The sequence below is a fragment of the Lepus europaeus genome, chromosome 15 (genome assembly GCF_033115175.1).
Source record: "Lepus europaeus isolate LE1 chromosome 15, mLepTim1.pri, whole genome shotgun sequence".
NCBI classification, from domain to species: domain Eukaryota; kingdom Metazoa; phylum Chordata; class Mammalia; order Lagomorpha; family Leporidae; genus Lepus; species Lepus europaeus.
In genome coordinates this window covers 58,937,387-58,961,318 of record NC_084841.1, presented here as the reverse complement: position 1 = coordinate 58,961,318, position 23,932 = coordinate 58,937,387, and the positions used below count along the sequence as shown (strand labels likewise).

The 23,932-nt window shown below is 53.9% G+C and overlaps 1 protein-coding gene across 2 annotated transcripts; it reads right to left on the bottom strand.

The window, feature by feature from the left end:
• Positions 1-14,070: 14,070 nt before the first annotated feature.
• Positions 14,071-23,313, bottom strand: TMEM171 (transmembrane protein 171). 2 transcript variants are annotated; one of them, XM_062212098.1, is made up of 4 exons: positions 23,232-23,313; positions 19,745-20,446; positions 15,413-15,554; positions 14,071-14,254 (listed from the first exon to the last, which is right to left on the bottom strand). In XM_062212098.1, the coding sequence occupies exons 2-4, from the start codon at positions 20,382-20,384 to the stop codon at positions 14,074-14,076; spliced, it is 963 nt and encodes a 320-aa protein (XP_062068082.1). In that variant the 5' UTR covers positions 20,385-20,446; positions 23,232-23,313; the 3' UTR covers positions 14,071-14,073. The 2 variants fall into 2 exon arrangements, with proteins under 2 accessions (XP_062068082.1, XP_062068083.1); XM_062212099.1 differs by lacking the exon at positions 23,232-23,313 and adding an exon at positions 22,496-22,556.
• Between the last annotated feature and the right edge of the window lie 619 nt (positions 23,314-23,932).

The window sequence follows — 23,932 nt, the reverse complement described above, 5'->3', positions numbered from 1 at the left end:
ATGTTCCGGTAGGCTCCAGAGGGCCTTGGAAGGAAGCTTAGAATGCAAAGGGTCAGGGGACCTCCCTTCTACCAGGGGTCACTGGGATATTTATAGCGTCTTCTGTGGGCCGTACACAAGCGCCGACTTAAAAATTAGCTTGCTGTAGATTGACTGGATCTCAAGCTCCACCTGCAGTTCCCCAACAGGGCCACCCAGACGCAGACCCTGTGGGCCAGATGCCCTTCAGCCCTGGTCACAAGGCAAGTTGAGAGGTAAGGGAGCCATCACGGTGTCGCCATGTGTCCTTGTTGGTTTGATCTTTTATTTTACATCTCTCTGATAGATGCAAGTAAAAAGCGATTGCTTGTATCAAGAAAGAGTTGCATTACATTTAAAAAAAAAAAAAAACTAGACTAGAATCTGGTAAATCATGGGCAAAGAACAGAAGAGATGATTCAAAAGGGCTTTAAAAGGTGCTGTGTCTTATTCACAGTCAGAGCTGTGGGTTAAGACCACCCTGACATTTCAGGTATGGAAAGCCAAGACACTGTGGCAAAAAAGGATCTACACGAAGGATCTCTGTGAGTGAAACCCCAATGGAAAGGAGGGGCCATCAGAGAAGGAGGTACCTTTCTCTGAAGGGAGGAGAGAACTTCCACTTTGATTATGGCCCTGTCTAAATGCTGACAGAGTTTGTGTACTCAGGAGGCTTCCATAGCCTTGGCAGCTCATGATAAGAGCCTGGGGTGATCACTGATGTCATGCATAAGAGTGTCAGCTCTTAAATCAACAACAGGAGTCACTGTGCACTTGTTCTTCATGTAGGACCTTTGTCCTTAATGAGTTGTACTAAGAGAATTAATAGTAAAACTAATCTTCAAACAGTACTTTATACTTTGTGTGTCTGTGTGGGTGCAAAATGTGGAAATCTTTACTTAGTATAGAGTTGGTCTTCTGTATATAAAGTTAATTAAAATGAATCTTAATGAAGAATGGGATGGGAGAGGGGGTAGGAAGTGGGACAGGAATGAGGGTGGGTTGGTTGAACTCTGTAATTAACACACAATTATTCTTAGGCATTTAAAATTAACTGAAAAGTGATCTTTGTTAAATATAAGAGTGGGAATAAGAGAGGGAGGAGATGTACAGTTTGGCACATGCTCACTTGGACTTATCTCCAATGGTAATTCAATCTCATCAAGGAGGCATGTACCAATGCCATCTCACTTGTTAAAGTGATCAGTTTAAGTTCATAATTGATCAAAAAGATAGATTAAGTGTCTAAGAGATTTCACAAATAAGACCAGTGTCTGGAAATGATGAAGGATAGAATTAAAAGGGAGAGAATCATCCTGCAGGGGAAGCAGGATACACAGCAGACTCATAGAATGGCAAATGCCCTAAACAGCACTCCGGCCTCAGAATCAACCCTTGGGGCATTCGGATCTGGCCCATGAGAGTCTCGCAGGCACGGAAAGCCAAGACACGGTGGCAAAAACGACCTTAATGAAAGATCTTGGTGAATGAGATCCCAGCAGAAAGAACGGGCCATCAAAGAAGGAGGCACCTTTCTCTGAAGGGAGGAAGGAATCTCCACTGTGATATGGCGATATGGCCTTGACTAAATAAGTTCAGGCTTCCATAGCCTTGGCAGCTCATGGCAAGAGCCTCAGGTGATTACTGACTTCATAAATAAGAGTGTCAATTGTTAAATCAACAACGAGAGTCACTGTGCACCTGCTCCCCACATAGGATATCTGTCCTTAATGTGTTTTACTATGAGAATTAACAGTAAAACTACTAGTCAGACAGTACTCTATATCTTGTGCGGTTGTGTGGGTGCAGTCTGTTGAAATCTTTGCTTAGTATATACTAAGTTGATCTTCTGTATATAAAGATAATTGAAAATGAATCTTGATGAAGAGTGGGATGGGAGAGGGAGTGGGAGATGGGATGGCTTCGGGTGGGAGGGAGGTTGGGGGGGAAGCCACAACAATGCAAAAGTTGTACTTTGTAAATTTACAAATTTTATTAAATAAAAAAAAAAGGAATGGGGGTGGGGCAGCTGGTATGGGGGGAAGAACTGCTATATTCCTAAAGCTGTACCTATGAAATCTGTATTCATTAAATAAAAGCTTTCTTTAAAAAGAAAAAAAAAAAAAGACTGCCCTGAAATCCAACCTCTCACCTATCAGATTGGCAATGGTCCAGACGCTGCATTTGGATGCCACACTCTCTTGGTGGAGCTGTAAAGAAAGGAGCCCTTTGATATGTTGCTTATGGGAGGCAAAGTGGCACTTAGAGAGGAGAACTGGCAATACCTAAGAAATCACCAGAGCGCGTGCCTTTTACAGCAGCAATGACACATCCTGGAACCTGCGCTGCAGCCACACCCTCACGAATCAAACGCAATGTAAAGCTATTCATTCTGACATCACCTGTAGCATTCAAAGGTTAGCAAGAGCCTCAGTGCTCCTTGAGGTACTGGTTGAATGAACTACGGTCCATTCACACGGTAGGGTACTACCCAGCTACACAAAGCAATGGGGTGATTCCTAGGAGGTATCATTAGAGCAGATCACATGGTGTGTGTGTGTGTGTGTGTGTGTGTGAGGTGGGGGGGCATGAAAGTCTCGTCTGCCCTTGCTAGAAGATTTTCACACAGCCCCTGCTCCTGTGCTGTGGACTGAATTATGCCCTGCCTCGGAAGACTGTAGGTAGAAGTCCTAACCCCCTGTGGCTGTGTTTGGAGACAGGGCCTTTTCCAAATTTGTTTGTTTGTTTGGAAGGCAGAGAGAGCAACAGAAAGAGGGAGAGGGAGAGAGAGAAAAAAATAATCTTCCATCCCCTGGTTTGTTCCCTAAATGGCCACAACAACCAGGGCCCCAGCCAGGCTGAAGCCAGGAGCCAAGAGCTCGAATGGGTGCTGGTGTCCCAAGCAGGGGCTCAAGCCACTGGGCCACAGCGCCGGCCCTGGAGACAGCGCCTTTAGGAAGGCAATGAGATGAGGTGGCAGGAGTGAGGCCCTCGTGCAGCAAAGCTGGCACCCTTCCTAAATGGAAAGAGACAGCAGGATTGTGCACAGAGAGGCGAGGCCTTGCAGGCACCCAGTGAGAGCACAGCTGGCTGCAAGCCCAAGACCTGCTTCCCCAGAAATTGGCCCTGCCAGCACCTTGACCTTGCACTTCCTGCCTCCAGCATGGTGAGACACGCATTTCTGCAGTGTCCACCCAGTGTCTGGTGGTCAGTCATGGCAGCCTTTGTACACCAATGCACCCAGGAAACCCATAACAAAAGGGAAAAAACACAGTCCCCTGTTCTGCTTTTCTCGGAGCAGCTGTAGCGCAGCCCTGGGTGATGAGAGAAAGCTTGTTCGTCTCTACAGAAGGATGTCGTGGAATCAGGAAAGTGGGGATCATCAGTGGATGCCAGAGCCAGGAGGAAAAGCTCTGCTGAGGAACAGAGAGAGATTCCCACTGAGCCACACTTTGCTCCATGACATGGTGGCTACCACGCTGGGGTGCGAGCCGAGCATCCCTAAATACAGCCTCCCAACGAGACAGCAGATCAAGCGGGCTTTGCACACACCCTGCTCCCTCCACTATGGTGTCAGCGTGTCCCCCAAGGTCCACGTGTGGAAACTCAGCCCCAAAGTTGCGTGGTGACCATGTTTGGAGGTGGAGCCTCTGGGCTGCACTGGGATGACATGAGGTCACAGGGATGGGGCCCCAAGCTGGTGTTAGTGGTAGAGAGACTGGGGCTTGTCTGCTTGCCCTGTCTCACCCGCTGAGCAGACGCTGGCTCCGTGCTTATGGGCTTCCCAAGCTCCAGAACCAGGAGCTCCACCAGCCTCTACTTCTTATAAATTACCAAGCCCTGGGCGCCGGCACTATGGGGTAGCGACTAAAGCTGCAGCCTGCAGTGCCAGCATCCAATATGGGCACCGGTTCCATTCCCAGCTGCTCCACTTCCAATACAGCTCTCTGCTATGGCCTGGAAAAGCAGTAGAAGATGGCCTAAATGCTTGACCCCTGTACCCACGTGGGAGACCCCAAGGGGGTTCCTGGCTGCTGGCTTTTGCCTGGCCTAGCTCCAGCCACTTGGGGAGCGAACCAGCGGATGGAAGACCTCTCTCCCTCTCTCTGCCTTTGCCTCTCCGTAACCCTGTCTTTGTTTTGTTTGTTTGTTTGTTTTTGTTTTTGTTTTTAATTTGACAGATAGAGTTAGACAATGAGACAAATAGAGAGAAAGGTCTTCCTTCCGTTGGTTCACCTCCCAAATGGCTGCTACAGTCAGAACTGCGCTGATCCGAAGCCAGGAGCCAGGTACTTCCTCCTGGTCTCCCACATGGGTGCAGGGGCCCAAGGACTTGTGCCATCCTCCACTGCCTCCCCAGGCCACAGCAGAGAGCTGGACTGGAAGAGGAGCAACATGGACTAGAACCCGGTGCCCATATGGGATGCCAGTGCCGTAGGTAGAGGATTAACCAAGTGAGCCATAGCGCCGGCCCCAGCCCTGTCTTTCCAATAAATAAAATAAATTTTAAATAAATAAATTACCCAGCTTGTGGCATTCAGCTAGAGCAACAGAAAATGGACTAAGACACCACGAAAATGTTCTTGGCCAAAACGTTTATGATCCATGCGAGCTTTGAGTTGTAGCAGTAGTCTTACTAATGAAATGCAACTGGCATTTACAAAAAAGAATGCTTTGAGCATGGACTGCATATGAGATACTATTGTATCAGTGTTAGGTTCCTTGAACTTGGTGATTATACAATTGTACATTGGTTCCTTTTTTTTAAAAGATTTATTTTATTTATTTGAAAGTCAGAGTTACACAGAGAGAGGAGAGGCAGAGAGAGAGAGAGAGAACCATCTGCTGGTTCACTCCCCAGATGACTGCAATAGCCACAGCTGAGCTGATCTGAAGCCAGGAGCAAGGAGCTTTTTCTGGGTCTCCCATGCAGGTGCAGGGGTCCAAAGACTTGGGCCATCTTCTACTGCTATCCCAGGCCATAGCAGAGAGCTGGATCAGAAGTGGAGCAGCTGGGACTCAAACCGGCACCCATATGGGTTGCCAGCGCTGCTGGCTAGGACTTTAATGTACTGTACCACAGCACTGGCCCCTGTATATTGGCTTTTTAGAGAATGTGTTTTATTTCTAAGAGATGAATGCTGCAGTATGCAAAGAATTGTGGTGCCAGCAGTTTATTCTCAAATGGCTCAACATTCAAACAATAAGACTGAGTTAGTCAGTGCTCTGAGAATCAGAACCAAAGGGCAGAACATACACAGGCTGAGTATCCTTCATCCAAAATGGTGGAACCAGAAGTGTTTTGGATTTTTTAAAGATTGACTCGTGTATGCATAATGAGATATCTTAAGGATAGCACTCAACTGTAGCATGAACTTTATTTATGTTTCCTATCTACCTTATCCAAGCCTGAAAGTAATTTTTAAAAAGATTAGGTTTTATTTGAAAGGCAGAATTACAGAGAGAGGGAGAGGGAGAGAGAGAGAGAGAGAAAAGAGAGCAATTTTCCATCTGCTGATTCACTCCTCCAATGGCTGCAATGGCCAGAGCTGAGCCAGACTGAAGCCTAGACCCTGGAACTCCATCCAGGTCTCCCATGTGGGTTGCAGGGGCCCAAGCTCTTGGGCCACCTTCTGCTGCTTTCCCAGGTTCATTAGTAGGGAACTGGATAGGCAATGGAGCAGCTGGGACTTAACACTGGCACTCATAACAACTGACACAGCCATGGTGCTGACTCCAGAGGGTAAGTTTATATAATATTTGTAGTGCACTTGACTACAACCTCCCACATGAAGTCAAGCGTGGAATTTCCTGCCTGTGGTGTCATGTCACTGCTCAAAACGTTCTGGATTTTGCAGCATTTAGAAAATTGGGTTTTGGGCTTACAAAAGCTCTCTGCTTGTAAATATACAGAGACAGACAGAGACAGAGATGTATGTGAGCAGTGACTCGGGCAGTTGCAGAGGCTGTGAAGTCCCGGTATCTGCTGCTGCAGGCTGGAGACCCAGGAGCACTGGTGGCATCACTCACACTGAGTCTGAGCCTGTGAACCCTGGACGGGGGAGGGGCTCCTGGGCGATGCTGGACCCTGAAGGCCCGGTGTGCGGGCATGACCCATACTATATATTATATGTGCACCTGCGTACATACATTCATGAGAAATAGTTGAGAAAATAAAAGCTTTCAGACAAAGGCACAAGCATTAATTTTAGCATTTTCACCCACCTTAAAGCAAAAAATTGGAAACAACCCAAATATCTGATAGTAGAGGGGCTGGTGTGGTGGCTCCATGGGAGAAGCCGCCCCCAGCATCCCATATGGATGCCGGTTCAAGTCTCGGCTGCTCCTCTTCTGAGCCAGCTCCCTGCTAATATGACTGAGAAAGCAGCAGAAGATGGCCAAGTGCTTGGGCCCCTGCCACCAAAAAGGGAGACCCAGATGGAGTTCCAGGCTCCTGGCTTTGGCCCAACCAAGTGCTGATTGCTGCGATAGGCCTTTGGGGACTGAACCAGTGGATGAACGATATCTCTACCCTCCCCTCCTCCCTTTCTCTCTCTCCCTCTCTCTCTCCCTCCCTCCTTTTCTCTTTCCCCTCCTTCCTGCTCCCCAACTCTCCATAATCCTGCCTTTCAAATAAGTAAATAACTGTGTACGGTAGAACCTGGGGTCAGGGACAGGTGCGCTGACTTGGTGCCAGCAGGTGCCTCGTTTCTGGGCAGCCTCCTCTGAGGACGTCCCACCCTGATGGTCACAATGCTGATGTCCTCTGCGTGCTCCTTGTGGATCTTCCTGAATCCTCATGTGAGCTCTGCTGAGCTCTTTGTCTTCATGCTACAACACGTTCTCTAACATGCAACAGCAAGAACAGGTACAAGGTCAAGAGCGAAGGCATAGGCTGGTTGACTTCTGGTAGCCGAAGGACACAGCAGATCAGCTGTGCAGGCAGCTGTGGAAGCTCGCAGCATCTCTCCTCTCCCTTTGCCGACTTAAATGTTCATAAAAGGGAGAGTGGCTAAATAAGTTATTGGTTATTACACATAAGTGTGAGTTTTTAAATTTGAGCGTCATTTTGAGAAGCAATATTCTTAGTTGAATGACATTTCCACAGAGTACTGATTCTGGGGGCAGTCACTCCCACAAAGCCCAGCACTGACCAGCAGGGGAAGAGGGTGCTCCTGGCCAGGACTCCACCCTGCCCACCCAGCCCCTCCCCTGCTATTGCCAGGCTTGGTGTGCAGCCCTGCCTAGGCCCTTCACGTGGTCTCTGCTCCCCTGTGCATCTGACCACAGGGGCGTCTGGTAGCATCACTCCGCAGGGGGGTCTTCCTCATCGGCAACGCCCCTCCAGCCCCAGGCCATCGCGCCCAGGCCACCTGCCCCACAGAGAAGAGCCCATGTCGCAGCCACTGATGGCCTCGGCTCTCCCTCTCTGCTCTCCCCAGCAGCCGGTGCTAAGCTTCTCCCAGCTCAGGAACCTAACACTGCTTGCTTCATCCCAGGGCTTTGGATTGAACTTGAAGTCTCCCTTAGATACCTTGACCTTCCCTCCTGGCAGGATTCCAGAGCCAGCAGCTGACTGTGATTAAGGGTAGGGGACACTCTTACAGGAGCTGAGCCACAATCTTAGTGCCTTTCCAAGGCCAAAGGGCACACCCCAGAAGTGGGCCAGGACCGGGAAAGAGCAGGTGCCTGCCTGCAGTGTCATATACCCGCGTGAGCGCCGAGGTCCCTTCCAGTGCTCAGATGTGAAGACCACAGGCCTTGTAGCCAGGCAGACCTGGGCAGTCTGGCTCTGCTAGGCCTATCATAAGTTCTCACCCTTCCCAGAGCAGCACAGGGGCATCCACAAGATGCCACCAGGAAGCTGCCCGTGGGGTGGGAGGGCTGGCGCCGGGGAGAGCTGAGCTTCGGCCCCCAGCCTGCAGCTGGACAGAGAAGGTAGGGGTGGCGGCAGGGAGGGGCCCTAGCCCCTGCATTACCCTGCATGCCCAGAGCACCCTGGGAGGGGGTGGAGGAGGCTATGCAGGCAGGGGAATGGCTGCTTCGTGGATGGGGTCTGGGCGCGAGGAAGACCCTAAGCCACTGCAGGGGCTGGCCCAAGTCTCCCCAAGCCTCTCCACCCTGCTGGCTCCCAGCCTTCAGTGGTTTTCCCAGGAAAAGAGCTAGACCCTCCAGTACAACAACCCTAATAACTAAGCCATTGGACCCACCTGTCGCAGCAGGTGGCTTCACTCGCAGGTTCAAAGGTCACCAAGGAGTTGCCCTGCCCACGGCCTGCTCTCCAGCCCCCAGCAGCGGGCGGGGCGCAGCAGTATTACAAACTCCCGGGCGGGCCAGCGCCCCGCCCTGGGCGAGGTCACTGCGCTGGGACCCACAGCATTTTTCAGCAGTCACATGCTCCACCCGGCCTGCAGGAATCTCTCCCACAAAGCACGTCGCCCAGGGAGAAGCTGCAGCGGCACAGAGTCCTCCCCTGGTCCCTCCAGGGGTGCCTGGGCCGGTGGCAGCCTGCACAGTACTCGGGAATCCCAGGTATGCAGGAGCCCGGGAGGGCCGAGCAGCCAGGCGTGGCTCCCTCGCCTGAGAGGCGTCGGTCCCCTAGGGCCCACGGCCTCCTCGCGGTGCCTCCTGGTCTCTCTCCCCTTTGGAGAAACGTCTACACCAGAGGCCACGGAGGAGGACTTCCTGGGTGCAGGGTGCAGCGCGGTGGCCGGGGAAGGTCACTGTGTCCTGACTCCCCGGGCCTGGCAGGCGCCCTGGCGGGGGCCACTTCCAGAACATTCTCCACTTGTACAATCTCAGGCATGTCCATTCCAAGCCAGGCAGCCCGCGAGATCCGGCATCCATGCCCTTGTACACCGCCAACCGCCCATCGGGCAGTCGTGGCCTCTGGCGATGTGAAGACAGCCAGAAGCCCGCCTTCCTGAAGGAGGATGTCCGGATACCCCCAGCCTGACACAGAGGGGACCGCCCACCTGGGAGAATGACCCCTACCCCTGGCTCCCAGCTCCCCAGGGCCCTCTTATCTGTCATTGACAGAGCTGCCCGGGGTCTGGCAGGCCATCTTCTGAGCATGAGCCCACAGCTGTCTCTCCCGACCCCCAGCACAGGTTGGGACCTCAGGATGGTACTGTGCAGCAGGCCGTGGCCACAGGGAGTGGGGTGCCCGGGCACCCTGCCCTGCACTACTGCCCTGTTCCCCTCCCCCAGTGCCATCCCAGGGGCACTGGCATCCCTGGATGCCAGGATAAGGAACATCGCCACCTCGGAGAGCTGAACACCATCACCAACTCTCCCACACAGTCCTGACCCTCTGGGAAGTGTAGGGGCCACCTCCACCTGACAAAGGCCTCAGCGGAGCATGGAGGGCAGTGAGCACCCAAGGGCAGAGCCTGGCACCTGCAGCCAAATGCCAGTTTCCTCCTCCACCAGGCAGGGACCATGGTCTGATGCCCTGCTCCTGCCCCTGGACCCAACTGCTTTCCTGCTGCTGCCCTTGAGGAGAGACCCAGCACCAATGTCACCTCAGTCCTCCAGCACCCACAGCGCCTTGGTTCTCCAGAACCCACAGTGCTTTGGTCCTCCAGTACCCACTGGACCTCAGTTCTCCAGTACCCACTGGATCTCAGTCCTCCAGTGCCCACAGCACCTCAGTCCTCCAGCACCCATAGGACCTCAGTCCTCCAGCACCCATAGCGTCTCAGTCCTCCAGCACCCACAGGACCTCAGTCTGCCAGTACCCACTGGATCTCAGTCCTCCAGCACCCACTGGACCTCAGTCCTCCAGCACCTACAGTGCCTTGGTCCTCCAGCACCCACAGGGCCTCAGTCCTCCAGCACCCACAGGGCCTCAGTCACACCCACTCCGTGGCTCCTCCCGCCTCTTAGGTAGAAATCGGCACCCATACACTTGCCTTCGCCCCAGCGCCCATCCTCTGAACACCTGCGTTTCCCCCCGCTTCCCTGCGATGAGGAAATCCCAGTGACCCGTACTGCTCAGGAACTGCTTTCTGCAGCAGAGGTGGTTAGTTGGGTTCTCCCACTTAACGGATTCCAGGGAGGACAAAAAGAATTCCCAAGGAGGATTTTTAAAAATTATTTTATTAACTTATTTGAAAGGCAGAGCTACAGAGAGAGAGGGAGAGAGAGAGCTCTTCCATCTGCTGGTTCACTCCCCAGATGGCCATAATGGCCAGGGCTGGGCCAGGCCAAAGCCAGGAGCCAGGAGCTTCCTCCGGGTCTCCCAAGAGGATACAGCAGCCCAAGGACTTGGGCCATCTTCCACTGCTTCCCCAGGCGCGGTAGCGGAGAGCGGGATAGAAGAGGAGCAGCAGGGATTCGAAACAGCACCCATATGGTATGCTGGCGCTGCAGGTGGTGGCTTAACCCACTATACCACAGCACGAGCCCTTCACAAGAATGGTTTTCACCTTGTCCAGAGACACTCTGGGTAGACCTCATTGCGTTCTGTGTAAGGTGGGAGCCATAGGGAAAGACTGATGTAAGATCTGTAGGACTGTGTGTGCTGATGCTAGTGTTCGGTGCTCAGTAACAGGTAACACACTCACCTGTGGAAGACACTCACCACCATTAGTTCTTAGGGAAAGGTGAACCAAACCCACAGAAAAATGCTACTTTATACCAACTGGGATAGCTATAGTCAATTCTTCATAATCTAGAAACTAAAAACCAGAGCTCACAGGACACGCTGGTAGGAACGGGAAACGGTGCTCCACCACAGACGGTTCCTCAGCAGCTTCCATATAAGGCTGGCGTAGAATCCAGCCGTCTTATCACCGAGGGGGGAAGGCATCTTCCAAAAGGTCATAGAAAACGCGTGCCATGAAGAAATTTCACTTGGCTGTCAAAACTTTCGTACCAAAAGAAACATTCTCATTGCATTTTCCCATGCACTTTTTGAAGTGTCTTCGTATTCCCCAAATAGATAAAAACAAATAGGATAACAAATCCCCAAAGGTGGACACAACTCAGAGGTCCTCCAGTGGATGAATGCAAACACAAGCCGTGGCCTGTGCGTGCCATGGAGAACCGCTTGGCCATCCAAAGGGATCTGGGCTACAACATACAGTTTGAAAGAAGCCAGACACTGAGGGTCACAGGTTGTATGATGTCACTTAGGTGGAAGACCCAGAACAGGTGAACCCACAGAGACAGAAGGCACACTGGTGACTGCAGGGGCGGTGAGATGAGTGAGGAGTACTGCTCATGAGGTTTTACTTTGGAAAGAAGGAAAACTTTGCAGTCACCTCAATTAAAATAAAAGCTTAACCCATTTAAGAAAAGCACGAGTCGTGTCCAGCCGGTGGGTTCAGGACGTCGCCCCAACTGGGGTGCCGGCGATTTCAGCACCACAGGGCCCCTGGCTTCTGCCCCCAGTTTGCTGACTCCCACAAAGGGCTGTGGAGGTGGAAGAGACTTCCCCCGCCAGGAGGTCAGAGTCAGCCGGAAGTACTTGTAACTGCGTGGTGACATTTATCAACGTGGGCAGATGGGATTCCCAGCGACTAACCCCAGCTTCCACTCATGAGAACCAGTGTTTAAACGACTTCCAGGGTCCGGCACTGTAGCACAGCAGGTCGAACAGCCACTTGGAACAACAGCATCCCATATTGGAGCTCCAGTTTGAGTCCTGGCTGCTCCGCTTCCGATCCAGCTCCCTGCTAACACGCCTGGAAAGTAGCAACGATGGCCCAAGTACTTGGGCCCCTGCCACCCATGTGGGAGACCCAGCTGAAACTCATGGCTTCAGCCTGCCCCAGCCGTGTGGCAGAGTGAACAAGCACATGGAAGATTCTCTTTCTGTCCCTCCCTCTCTGCCACTTTGCCTTTCAAATACATAAAATAAATCTAAAAAAAAAAAAAAATCCTACCTAGAAGTTCCAGCTTAGTCACTTTAAATAAGTAACAGGAGAAGGAAGTGGTGAAACCTACCCTTTGCTCTGATTTTCAAATGTGAATAATCAACCTTCCTGGGGGAGAAAAGCAGAAGTCTCAGAGCAGCACAGTCCAGTGAGTGTCCAATTTAGAAGTAGATCAGTGCGGCCCGCCTGCCCTGATTCACCGCGGTGGCCACTCGGGGAAGCCGCCGTAGCAGCTGACCTGGCACAGCAGGCGTGCCCTTTGCTTCTGCTTCCAGGCCCGTCAATATTGGGCAATGCTGATGGTTACGGGGAGTATGGCTTGTGCAACAGTCATCAAAAAGTTCCCATCTTGGCTACATCCAATTTTGTTACCAAAACAAAGGGGGGGACTGACTCTGTGGAGTAGCAGGTAAAGCTGCCACCTGTAGTGTCAGCATCCCATATGGGCGCCAGTTCGAGTCCCAGCTGTTCCACTTCTGATTCAGCTCTCTGCTATGGCCTGGGAAAGTAGTAGAAGATGATCCAAGTCCTTGGGCCCCTGCACACACATGGGAGACTGAGAAGAAGCTCCTGGCTCCTGGCTTTGGATCAGAGCAGTTCTGGCCATTGTGGCTAGGTGGGGAGTGAACCAGTGGATAGAAGACCTGTGTGTGTGTGTGTGTGTGTAACTCTGATTTTCAAATGAATAAATAAATCTTAAAAAAAAAAGAGAGAGACATGACTTCACGTTTCATATTCTAAAACTCAGTTCCTGAGTGGCACAGAGGCTTAAACCTGCATTCCATATCAGAGCACCCGGGAAGGAGGCCTGCCCCTGCTTCTGATCCGGCTCCCTGCTAATGCGCACCTGGGAGGCAGCAGGTGAGGGCTCAAGTGCGTGAGTCCCTGCCACCTACGAGGGAGACCCGGAGGGAGTTCCTGGATCCTGGCTGTTGCGGATATTTGGGGGAATGCAACAGCAGATGGAAGATCTCTCTCTCTCTCTCTCTCTCACTCTTGAGTTTTGCCAAAAGAAAGCAAGCAAACTTTAAAATAAAAAATCATAAAAATTCCTAGAGAATATTAATAGCTACTATCGCTTAGGGTTTATATCTGGAATTAAATAAACACGTTACTGTACCCAGCTATATAAACTTTCACTTAGCAGTGTTGTTCACATGACTAAAAGCCAATGACTCAGACCATGCTCACCAGCATATTACTGCACAGAGAGTCAAGTCTCTCCTGGCCCTCGGGAGGGCTCTGCTGGCCCAAGAACCCCAAGAAGCTTCCACTCGAAGGAGACTCTGTGGTATCCACAGGGATGAAGGAAAAGGAGGAATGGGAAGAGGAGGAAGGAGGGAGGAAGGCGGGGGGAAGGAGGGAGGGAAGAGAGGAGAAATCCTAAAGAAGTTAGGGAAGTAATCTCATTTCTCGGTTCCATAAGCAACTTACAGTAGGGGCAGAGAGAACCACGCTGAGCACCAAGGGGCACTTCTGGCTGCGCTGACCCCACAGGGTGCAGATAGGGGGCGCTGCTTTGAGAAGCCAGCCACATAGGTTCAAAACCCAACCTCAGGCCGGCGCCGCGGCTCAACAGGCTAATCCTCCGCCTTGCGGCGCCAGCACACCGGGTTCTAGTCCCGGTCGGGGCACCGATTCTGTCCCAGTTGCCCCTCTTCCAGGCCAGCTCTCTGCTATGGCCAGGGAGTGCAGTGGAGGATGGTCCAAGTGCTTGGGCCCTGCACCCCATGGGAGACCAGGAGAAGCACCTGGCTCCTGCCATCGGATCAGCGCGGTGTGCCGGCCGCAGCACGCCAGCCGCGGCGGCCACTGGAGGGTGAACCAACGGCAAAGGAAGACCTTTCTCTCTGTCTCTCTCTCTCACTGTCCACTGTCAAAAAAAAAAAAAAAAAGCCTCTCTCAGCCTTTGTTTAGCCACCAATAAACATAATCCCTCCTACGTCCCAGGGTTGCAGGTATCATTGAGGAACTTTGTTGCGTGCCTGGCCATGTGCACTGTGCCTTTCCCATGGGCTGAAGCACTAGCAGCCGGCAGCTAAGAGGGAAGATTTGCTTATTCTTGATGCTGTACCATAAAAATCAGAACATAATGCTATTGCACTTTTTATTAAAAAAAAAATTAAATAAAATAGTGGTGCAGTATATATAAAACGGAACTGGGGTCCACAGCTCATGGTGGGGTAGACTCAGAGGCAGGGGCACTGCTCTCTTTTTCTTCATATCTAGGAGGTAATTCATATGGAAGGTACGGAGTGTGTGAGACCTCCGGGGATGAGTCAGTCCCAGAAATAGTATATACGAATCCACAGTCTCTGTCCGAGGGCTCACCCTGGCTCTCAGGTGCTGGGGTCCTGCAAAAAGAGAGAAAAGGTAGAACGCTTAATGCATGCATCTCAGGAGTAAGGTCTTCCACATCCTACCTTCATACACCTGTTTGGATGCCTTTCCTCTTACTTTTCTTAGAGCAGATTGGAACAGTGACAACGTCACTTTCATTGTCATTCCCTTGTCATTGAAGACATCGGATACTTCTGCACAGAAGCCACACACACAGAGTTACAGTCTCTGGGATTTCTCCTTCTGAGGCAGCTACCATGAGGTAGACAAACCTATGCGAATAGAAACTGAAAGCCCGAGGGCTGGATGTTGTGACGGAGTGGGCTGAACCGCTGCTGGGACCCTGGTACCCCCGGTTGGTCCACCACAGGTTTGAGTCCCAGCTACTCCGCTTCAAATGCAGCTTCCTGCTAAACACCCTGGAGGCAGCAGATGCTGGTTCCAGTATTTGGAGCCTGAGACGCGGATCGAGTTCCTGGCTCCTGGCTTTGGACTGGCCCAGTCCCAGCCATTGCGGCCACTTGGGGAGTGAACCAGGGGATGGAAGACCTCCCTTTCTTTCTCTTCCTCTCTCTCTCTGTCACTCTGCCTTTACAATAATACTCCTCTTTTTTGAAAAAAAAAAAAAAAGAAAGAAAGAAAATTAAAACACTAACCCCCAACATGGAAGGGAAGGGGGGAGACGTACTGGTCAGCAGAGTGAGCTCCAACCACGGACCGACATCTGCACTCCACGCTGCTATTTTTCCGCTGGGGGATCTTGGGCAAGTTATTTATCCTGTCTGTGCCTCAGTGGCCTCATCTGTCGAATGGGGCTGCTACCAGTGCCTTCCTCTCTGAGTCAGTCCCACCGAGAGGGTGCCAAGGACTAAGGAGCAACTGGGCTGGTCCGGGTTAGCCTATGTCCCCCAGGCACAGCCACCAGAACCGGGGAATCCTTCCAGATCCTCTAGGGAGCCCCAGGGCCACGCCCACGCTCCCAGTGCAAAGCAGAGGCCGCCCCAGCACCGGGGTACACCTCAGGTTGCGGAGGGCGCCCCGCCCGGATAGGAGTCCACCAAGGTGCCCGGCCTCGCACTTTCATCACCTCACCCGACTCGGGCACTGAGGCCGGCCCTCCTACCGCGGTCTGGAGCCATGCACCGGCCGGAAGCGCAAACGCAGAAGCTTACCCAGGGTTGAAAATACTGCAGTACGGAGGCGGGTTCTCCCCAGGAAGCACAGCACCGGCGCCAGGAGCTGGCGTGTCTGCCGCCTCGGAAGAGCCGGGGAAGTAAGGCGGGGGCGGCGGCGGGAATATTATCACCGAATCACCTGCGGACACAAAGCAGCGCGCTTGGAAACTGATGGGCGACACACGGGCGCAAGTTAAGAGGAGCAAAAGAAACAAGCTCTATGTTTGAGTCAGATGCCTGCTACAAGCCCCAGAATGGAAACGTGGATAACGTGGATAACGTGGATAAACGTGGATAAGCTGCAGCACATCCCATAAGAGCGCCAGTTCGAGTCCCGGCTGCGCCACTTCTAATCCAGCTCTCTGCTGGTGCACCTGGGAGAGCAGCAGAGGATGGCCCAAGTATTTGGGCCCCTGCCACCCACACAGGAGACCCAGATGGAGTTCCTGGCTACTGGTGTTGGCCATTTAGGGAGCAGAAGTGAATGAAAGAGTTCTCTCTCTCTCTCTGCCACTCCCTCTTCGTCTCTCGCTGTCACCTTGCCTTTCAGATAACTAAATCAACTTTCAGAAAAAGTCAGCTGTTGGGGAAAGTCAAATGTCATTTGAGCCATGGAACAGCCTGTTACTGTTAATCTATCAAAAAGCCACACAGCCTGTGGAGATGAAGGTCAGACTCTGAGAAGTTTGTTTTGGGGGTGGGTATTGGGTGCAGGGCCCTTGGGACACTCCACACTGGAGTGTCTCCTTAGAGTCCAGTCTCTGCTTCCAATCCAGCTTCCTGCCAATCCACCCTGGGAAGCACCAGGTGATGGTGCAAGCACTTGGTCCCCCACCACCCATGTGGAAGACCCAGGCTGAGTTCTGGTTTCTGACTTTGGCCTGGCCAGGCTCAGCTGTTGCAGGCATTTGGGGAGTGAACCACAGTCTCTCTCTCTCTGCCTTTCAAATGAAACGAAAATATATTACAGTATTAAAAAAAGACACATTAGTAAAAAAAAGAGCTTGATTTTGTACTTCTCTGGCTACTGTTCACTGCAGAACACAGCCCCATGCTTTGAGGAAGAGAAACTAAGTGAGCAGATACAAGCACCAATTTGCGCCCTGGTTGTAACCCACGAGAATTCCCATGCATTGCACCACACAGGTTTCCTGGAACATTCTGGAAAACCACTGCACCACTACTGTGGGTCTCAGCAAGCCCTGTGTTAAAGTGGCAACACCAAATGACAGTCCAGGAAAGACACAGGAGGGCACAGGACTTCGCTTCCCTGAAGGAAGGAGACATTCGTTGGGACACCAGAACTGATGCTTGCCTAGGCTGGCACAGGCTTCTTTATAGCTACAGGGCTTCCATTGGCCAATCACCAACCCGGCATGGCCCTGGACAAGTTCTCTGGCTACCCTCTTGATCTCAGAGGGCAGATAGGAGGGCTGGACAGGTGACCCGTGCCCAACAGTTCCAGCATCACAGAGTCCAGAGCAAACCCCCAGCGGGCACACACCAGCGAAGGTGTTCCCCGCACACCGTACCAGCCCGGGGCACAAAGGTGCACGATGGAGAAACACTCCCAGCTGGCAGGCTGGCCAGGGGGTCCTCTCTGCCCCTGACACCTCAGTCACTTCCTCTTCTAGAACAGACCTTCACTCCATCTCTCTCTCTCTCTCCCCACAAGAAGGCAGCTAGGGCTTAACATGTATCTCGCAAATCTCAACTTGGCCAAAATTCTCACTGAATTTTTTTAGAAGGTCTGGGTAGGCTGGAGGAATTGAGGTTGAGTGCGGCCTTAATTACACATGGAGTAAAGGAGTTGTGAAGCAAGCCCGCAGGGCAGGCCGTCACCTGTCAAAAGCAAACACGGAAATGCTCAGAGTGACCCTGTTATCTCCAAGGGCGTCCACCCCTCTGCCCAATCTGCTGGGCCTCCCACGCCTGGCCACCTGCTCCCTGCTCCCCCCTCCCCCCTGCTGCTCCCCCCAGGGACTGCCTCCAGCACCTGCAGTCCTCTGTGAGCTGACAGGTACCTTTCTGGAGGCAGGGAGGGCTGCCTCTTGCACCTGCTCGAACCCGGGACCCAACACTGTGCCTATACCCACTCCTAGCCTCTAAAAACAGACCAAGGGTCAAAAGAGAGGAACTCAAAGAGTTTAGATGCTAGCGTTTCCCAGGTTACGGGGCCTGGAGAGTGAAGTGGAAGACTTTGTCAACTGTGCAGTGCCCGGAGCAGCAGCGCTGGGCTCCCTGCCTCCACCCTGTTTCCAGAACTCCCCGGCTGATAAACCCAAAGAGCACACCTGCAGATGCTCGCAACCAGGTGGAAGGTCGGGAGCAGCCAATGCATGCATTTGCGTGGACCCGCTGTGTGCGCCAAGAGGGTTGAGAGCACCTGTAAGCTTCGGGAGCCCTTCGCTGGCCCAGCAGCGCTCCGCCCGGGATGACATGCAATGACGCCACGCGCCCTGGGGAGGCGCTACGCAAGGGCCGGCCTCCGAGTAGTCCCACCCACCAGGATTCGGGCCCTGCTCTGCCGCTTGCCCGTTTGTCACCGAGGTCACGTCCCTGGGTATTTCTGTGCCTCGGTCTCTTCATATGTGACATGGGGACAGTGAGAGTATCTGTCTTCCTGAGTGAACGTCTCACGTGGGCCCCTTAAGAGCGCGTGTGGAAACACCTGCGTAGCCGCCACCTAAGCGTTAGCTATTACTCATAATTCACACAGAAATACGAGTGCCTCCACACCTAACCCGGGAGCATCAACGCCAGCTCAGCACACAGCGGGTGACCCGCGAGGCCTGCAGCCCGGGACACGAGAACCCAGCAGTGTCCCACTCCTCTGCTCCCCTCTGCACGCTCTCTGCCCTGACTTACCAACCAGCAGCCAGTGGGGCTTTCCCTTGGGAAAAGCTGGCACTGGGGCTCTGCGGGGGTGACCCTGGGAAATGGTAACCTTGCTCTCCTGTAGAGAGAGTCACCCTGGGAGAACGGGGTGACAGGCAGTGTCACATTTCATCTCAGTCTGCGCCACTGTTCCCAAACCTTACCCAGCCCTGCAGCCAAGGAGGAAGTTACACAAAATGAAGAACAGGGCAGAAAACACTGCCCAGATCCCCTCCCCCACAAACAATGTCTGCAGCCCAAGAGGTTTGGGATAGAGAATTCTAGAACATGCAGGCTGGAGGGACTCTTAGAAATGCAATACTCCGGAGCTGGCACTGTGGCATAGCGGGTAAAGCCACCGCCTGCAGTGTCAGCATCCCATATGGACACCGGTTCAAGTCCCGGCTGCTCCACTTCTGATCCAGCTCTCTGCTATGGCCTGAGAAAGCAGTGGAAGATGGCCCAAGTCCTTGGCCCCTGCACCTGTGTGGGAGACCTGAAGAAGCTCCTGGCTCCTGGCTTCAGATAGGCTCAGCTCTGACCATTGCATCCATTTGAGGAGTGAACCAGCAGATGGAAGATACCTCTCTCTCTCTCTCTCTCTCCTGCCTCTGCCTCTCTGTAATTCTGCCTTTCAAATAAAAGAAATATATCTTTAAGGAAAAAAAAAAAAGAAATAAATGCAATGGTCCTTTTAGAAAAAGAGAAACTAAGGCAAGAGAAGTTAAGGACTGACCAAGGACAGCCAGGCTGTGCCGGCTGGGAAGCATAGCCCTCGTGGCCCACAGCTGAAAGTGCTGAGTGGCTTGCCTGGGAGTGTAATGGGGGCACAGGGTCCCCAGGGTGACAGAAGGCTCCGGGGCTGGGGCTGGCATCATGGTGCAGAGGGTTACATCCCAGTGTCTCCCATGGGAGCACTGATTCATGATCTGCGGCTCCACTTCCAGCCCAGCTCCCTGCTAATGCGCCCGGGAAAAGTAGCGGAGGATGGCCCACGTGCTTGGGTCCCTGCACCCACATGGGAAACTCAGACTGCCTTCCTGGCTCCTGCCTTCACCCTGGCCGAGACCCCGCTGGTGTGGCCATTTGGGGAGTGAAACAGCTAATGGAAGATCTCTGTATGCGTGTGTTTCTCCCTTTCTGCTGCTCTGCCTTTCAAATAAATAAATACATCTAAAAATCAAAAAGAAGACCCCAAGGCTGTCCTCACGGCTCTGCTCCCTTACCTCTTAGTTCGCTTCCTGACCTCAGCCAAAGTCACACTTAATATTCCTATGCTTCTGCTAAATAGTGCAGTCACTAGGAGCAAATGGCATGCGTGGGAATTCTTTGTGGGGCCCGCTACAACAGCGGCAAGGCGCACAGGTGCACGGGCACGCATGCGCATGTGTGCGAGAGGGAAGCGGCAGCGACCAGGTGATATGAGCAGGGCCGCGAACGACAGCCACTCACCTACTGTGACCGGGATGGGCTCCATGCTCTGGGTCTGTCCCTCTTCACCTTCAGGGGCCTCCTGGCTCACATTCAGGTTGTTCCTCTTCTTAACGTGGGCGATGACAAAGAAACACAGTCCCACGAGCACAATCAAGGGCCCCATGATCTGCAGGGAAAGAAATCCGCAGATCGGGGGCTCGGCGCCCGCTGAGTCTGTCTCATTCAGCGAGTCCTGCACCCAGTTCATGCCGCACCCAGGCACCCAAATGCCCAGCACACTGATGAGCATGCCGCCCGTCAAGAAGAGAAACCCGAAGATGAGGCACTGGGCAAACTGGCGGCTCTCTCCGCAGATGAACGCTTGGTCCGGATCGGCCTGGCTGCCTCGCCTCCGCCCCTCCAGCAGCTGAAGTCGGGCTCGGGAGCGGGCCAGGATCACAGCTCCAAGGCCCATGACGGCGCACGAGGGGCCGGCGATCTTCAGTACCAAGCTGCAGTCTGAGACGGTCCCGTACTGGCAGGCTTGGAACCCGAAGATGGAGAGCAGGACTCCCACGCACAGGAGGACGGCGCCGAAGACAAAGAAGAAGAAGATGATCCTGCTGACACGCCTGCTCCGCTGCTCCCCATCCTGCTCGGTGGCGGCCTCTGGAGACATGGCCAGGAGAGGCCCCTGCGTGGGGCGCGCCCAGCTTCCTTCTCTGGGCCAGATCAGCAGCTCTGCGAACACGAGCAGACACCGAATTAGAGTGGGCACAGGTGCGCCGGCCCCGGGCTGCTCTTTTGCCGCCCGTCGGACACCACGCCAGGAGGAAATCATACGTGGTAGCGTTTTGTGCAGCCGATGCCCTACAGAAAAACGAACGGGGCTGCGACTCAGAAGCAGTGGCTTTCAGGAACTCCTGAATGTGTCATTTTATGCAGAGATTCAGAAAAGAGGAAATTCAATGGCCATGCATCTTTAAAAAACAATAAAATAACTGGGTGTGGCGCTTCCTGTTCTGGGTCTTACCTTCACTCCCCCAGGTGAAGACCCAAACCAAGGGCAAGGGCAAGCCAAGGCAGGACCGAGGGCTCCCCTGGATCTCCAGCGGCCTCCCACTTCCCCAGCTGCTGCCTCCCACTTCATCCCAGCTGCACTGAACACTCCCAAGTCTGTTTATTTCTGCTCAGTAACTAACTTTCTATTTCCTGTGTTAAGCTTGGGCAGCTCTGCATTTCATGCACTTTTTTAAGGATGCCATGGCACAGAAGTTCAAGTTCAACAGTTTCAGCAGGATGGGAAAGTGGTTCAGGGACCGGTCAGATGGGTGTGGACTTCAGATGAGCCCTGAGAGTCTGAGAGACCAGGTCAGGGGCAACCCTGTCTTCGGGTGGGCAGCACACAGAGGCAGGGAGGCTTGGCACCGCCTGCCTCTGGGGCCCCATTCACTTCTACAATGAGGTTTAGACTCAGGGGAAAAGAAGCAGCCAATCAAATGGCCAGTTACAAAGCACTCAGTGCTGAGAGAGCTTGACTTTGAAAGAAGGCAGTGCCTAGAATTGAGGTGGAGAGCACCTTCCAGAAAATCATTGAGGCCCTACACTTCCAGGGTACTATCTATCTACTCCAGTGAGCAATTGCTGGAGAGCCGTCCCGGGCGTGCAGGGCTGGCCTTATCACCCTGATCGGGCTCACCCCAGTGCGGGAGCTCTTTCACCAGGAAGACCTTGGCAAAGTCAAGCCAACTATTTTCACCTGCTTCGGGAAAGAAAACGCTGTATGTTCCGTTCTGGTCACATGAAGACCCTAAGCCAAAGACCACCCTGACCAACCCAAATCAAGGTGAAGGAGGGTCAGTTTTGGTAGAGAAAGCAAAATGCTGATCCACTAGGAAGTCCTTTTCCAGGAAAAAAAAAATGGAACAGTATAAGAAGGAAATGAGAGAGAGGAGGAAATACAGGAGAGAAAGAAGCTTTCGCGCCACGCTTAGAAAAACCAAGCTTGACCAAGATGCAATTCAGCGGCGAGGAAACCTTAAGGAAGGCATTGTACTAACTTAAAAGCAATTCTGTTTCTGGATCATCTCATCGCTGCTGCTCATTGTGAGATAAGGGTGACTCCTGGCGACAAAGAACCACGAGGAATTCCTTGTATTCCTGGTATCGTCAGTTTTGCGGTGAGTCACAAGTCGCCAATTGTCTTAAGGAAAATTCCAAAGCAGCATCAAAACTACACAGAAGCAGCCCCAAACTGGATGTGCAACTTCTTGATCCCCCTCCCCCTACCCAGCACCCGATCCAAAGTACTGTTGGATAGTCTCAGACTCCTGCCCCCATAGGGCGCCCACAAACCGACACACAGACAACCCCACTCACAGAAAATCACACCGGCTCCAAACAGCAACCTAAACTTCCTCCAAGCCACAGTCGCCGTCCTAATGCCAAATTCCCATGCCCAACACTCCCCCTGGTTTTCCGAAAGACTTCCCAAACCAGCAACCTCTGTCCAGTCCCAAGCCCTGGTGAGTCTGGGGAGCGGAGCGAGGCAAAGAAAGGCACGGGTCTTTCATGGGAAACGGGCTCGGGGAGCCCGAGCGCACGCGGCAGCCCAGGGCGCACACACCGCGGGCGCACACCGCGGCGCGCGGTGCCCAGGCGCGCAGCTTTAGCGCTCGGTCCCGCGCGTCTCTGGGCTGCCTCAGTTCCTCGCACCCAGCCCGGCCGCCACAGCGCAGCGCCCCGTGCGCTGCCTTCGAGCGAAGGCGCCGCGGGCCGGGAACCGCTTACCTGAGGCTGGGTCCTGGCTGCGCTCAGCACGGGCAACGCCGCTCTGCGCACCGGCCCCCGATGCGCCTGCCGCCCGCACAGCACTGCGCGGCCGGGCGCCGAGGGCGGGCCGCCGCTGTGTTTAGAAAAGGAGGCGGTGCCGAGCGGGCGCCGCGGCCCAGGCAGGGCCGGGCCGGACCGGGCAGACCGGCGGGAGCTGGCCGCCACCGGGTGCTGCCCCGCGTGGGAGCGGCGCAGAGGCTGCGGGCTGGCGCACCTGGCCGCTTCGGCGTCCGTGACCCGGTACGCGGGAAGTCCGAGGACAAGGGCACCCTCAGGGTCTCTCTGGCCCGCAGGCCGGTTAGCGGGGACTGGCGAGCTGAGATTCTCCGCTGGCTGCTCCACGTGCGCGCGCGCAGCGGGAAGGGGAGTCACTCCCCTTAGAATCCTAGGGTCCAGCACTCCGGGGAGGCGGGAGAGAGCGGCGAGAGGGGGCAGTCGGTGCACGCGTGGCCGGCAGAGTCCCTGCGTCTCTGCCCCCGGGTCATGGGCACCGCGTGATCTGGAGTGGACACACACACAGTGGCCTTGTGCCTCCCCCAAAGTCCTTGCTGCTCCGGAGACCTCGCTGGGGCGCCTGGAGCAAGTGCCTAATGGCGCGGTCCAGGATGAGCGAGACCAGGAGCGAACCACGGCTCCCTTACAAAGAGAGGCGCGAGAGTCCCTGTGGGGTCCCCACTGTCCCTCGGGCACTCACACGTAGGCACACGACCCTCCTTTGCCATGGATTCCTGCTTCCTGGAGCTGGTCCCCTGATGATCTGCTGGAAGTCCCGTGGCAACTTTCTCTGCTGCCCTTGAACCGCGAGTTTCTGGACGGCTTTGCCAATCCCCTGAGTGATTTGTAACCTGCCCCAGGACATGTGACACGGAGCCAGCTGTGCTAGTTTCCATTTCAGGGGTCAGGACAGTCGTCCTGGGAGCCCTTGGGACTTCCCCACCTGCACGGCCTTCGCTCACTTCCTGTCCGCCTGACCCAAGCAAGGCCTATGGAATCCACGTGGTGAGCATGCTGTTCGCGACCCACCTGACAGAGTGAGTCACTGCCAATGCCTCCCCGGGGTGACGAGGCTCATAGGAGGGGAGGGCCGTTACCTGGACCTCGGACTGGAGGGGTTGGGTGGGAGACCTGGGATGCACCAGGATGCGCACTGAGGACACATTCTGGACTTTGGGGTTTGATGAGAGCACTTGCCTGGGGCAGAGGCAGGGGCCAAATGCGGGCTCTGCAGGAACCAAGGTGCCCTGGCCCCCAGGATGCCCAGCCCTAGCTAAATGACCACAGGTGGCTGTTCTTGACACACAAACATGGTGCGAATGTTTGTGCCCCCTTGCTCTGCCCCAGGTTTTGCACTTTACCCACAAACCCCTAGGGTTCTTTGTGTCTCCAGCAACTCAG

Bases quoted from the DNA above. Each gene is read 5' to 3' on its own strand.
- TMEM171 (XM_062212098.1), bottom strand. From the start codon at position 20,384: ATGTCTCCAGAGGCCGCCACCGAGCAGGATGGGGAGCAGCGGAGCAGG. The intron at 15,555-19,744 runs GTGAGTGGCTGT...TTGTGTCCGCAG, and splicing joins GCCCATCCCGGTCACAGTAG to GTGATTCGGTGATAATATTC. The intron at 14,255-15,412 runs GTAAGCTTCTGC...CTCTTTTTGCAG, and splicing joins TGCAGTATTTTCAACCCTGG to GACCCCAGCACCTGAGAGCC.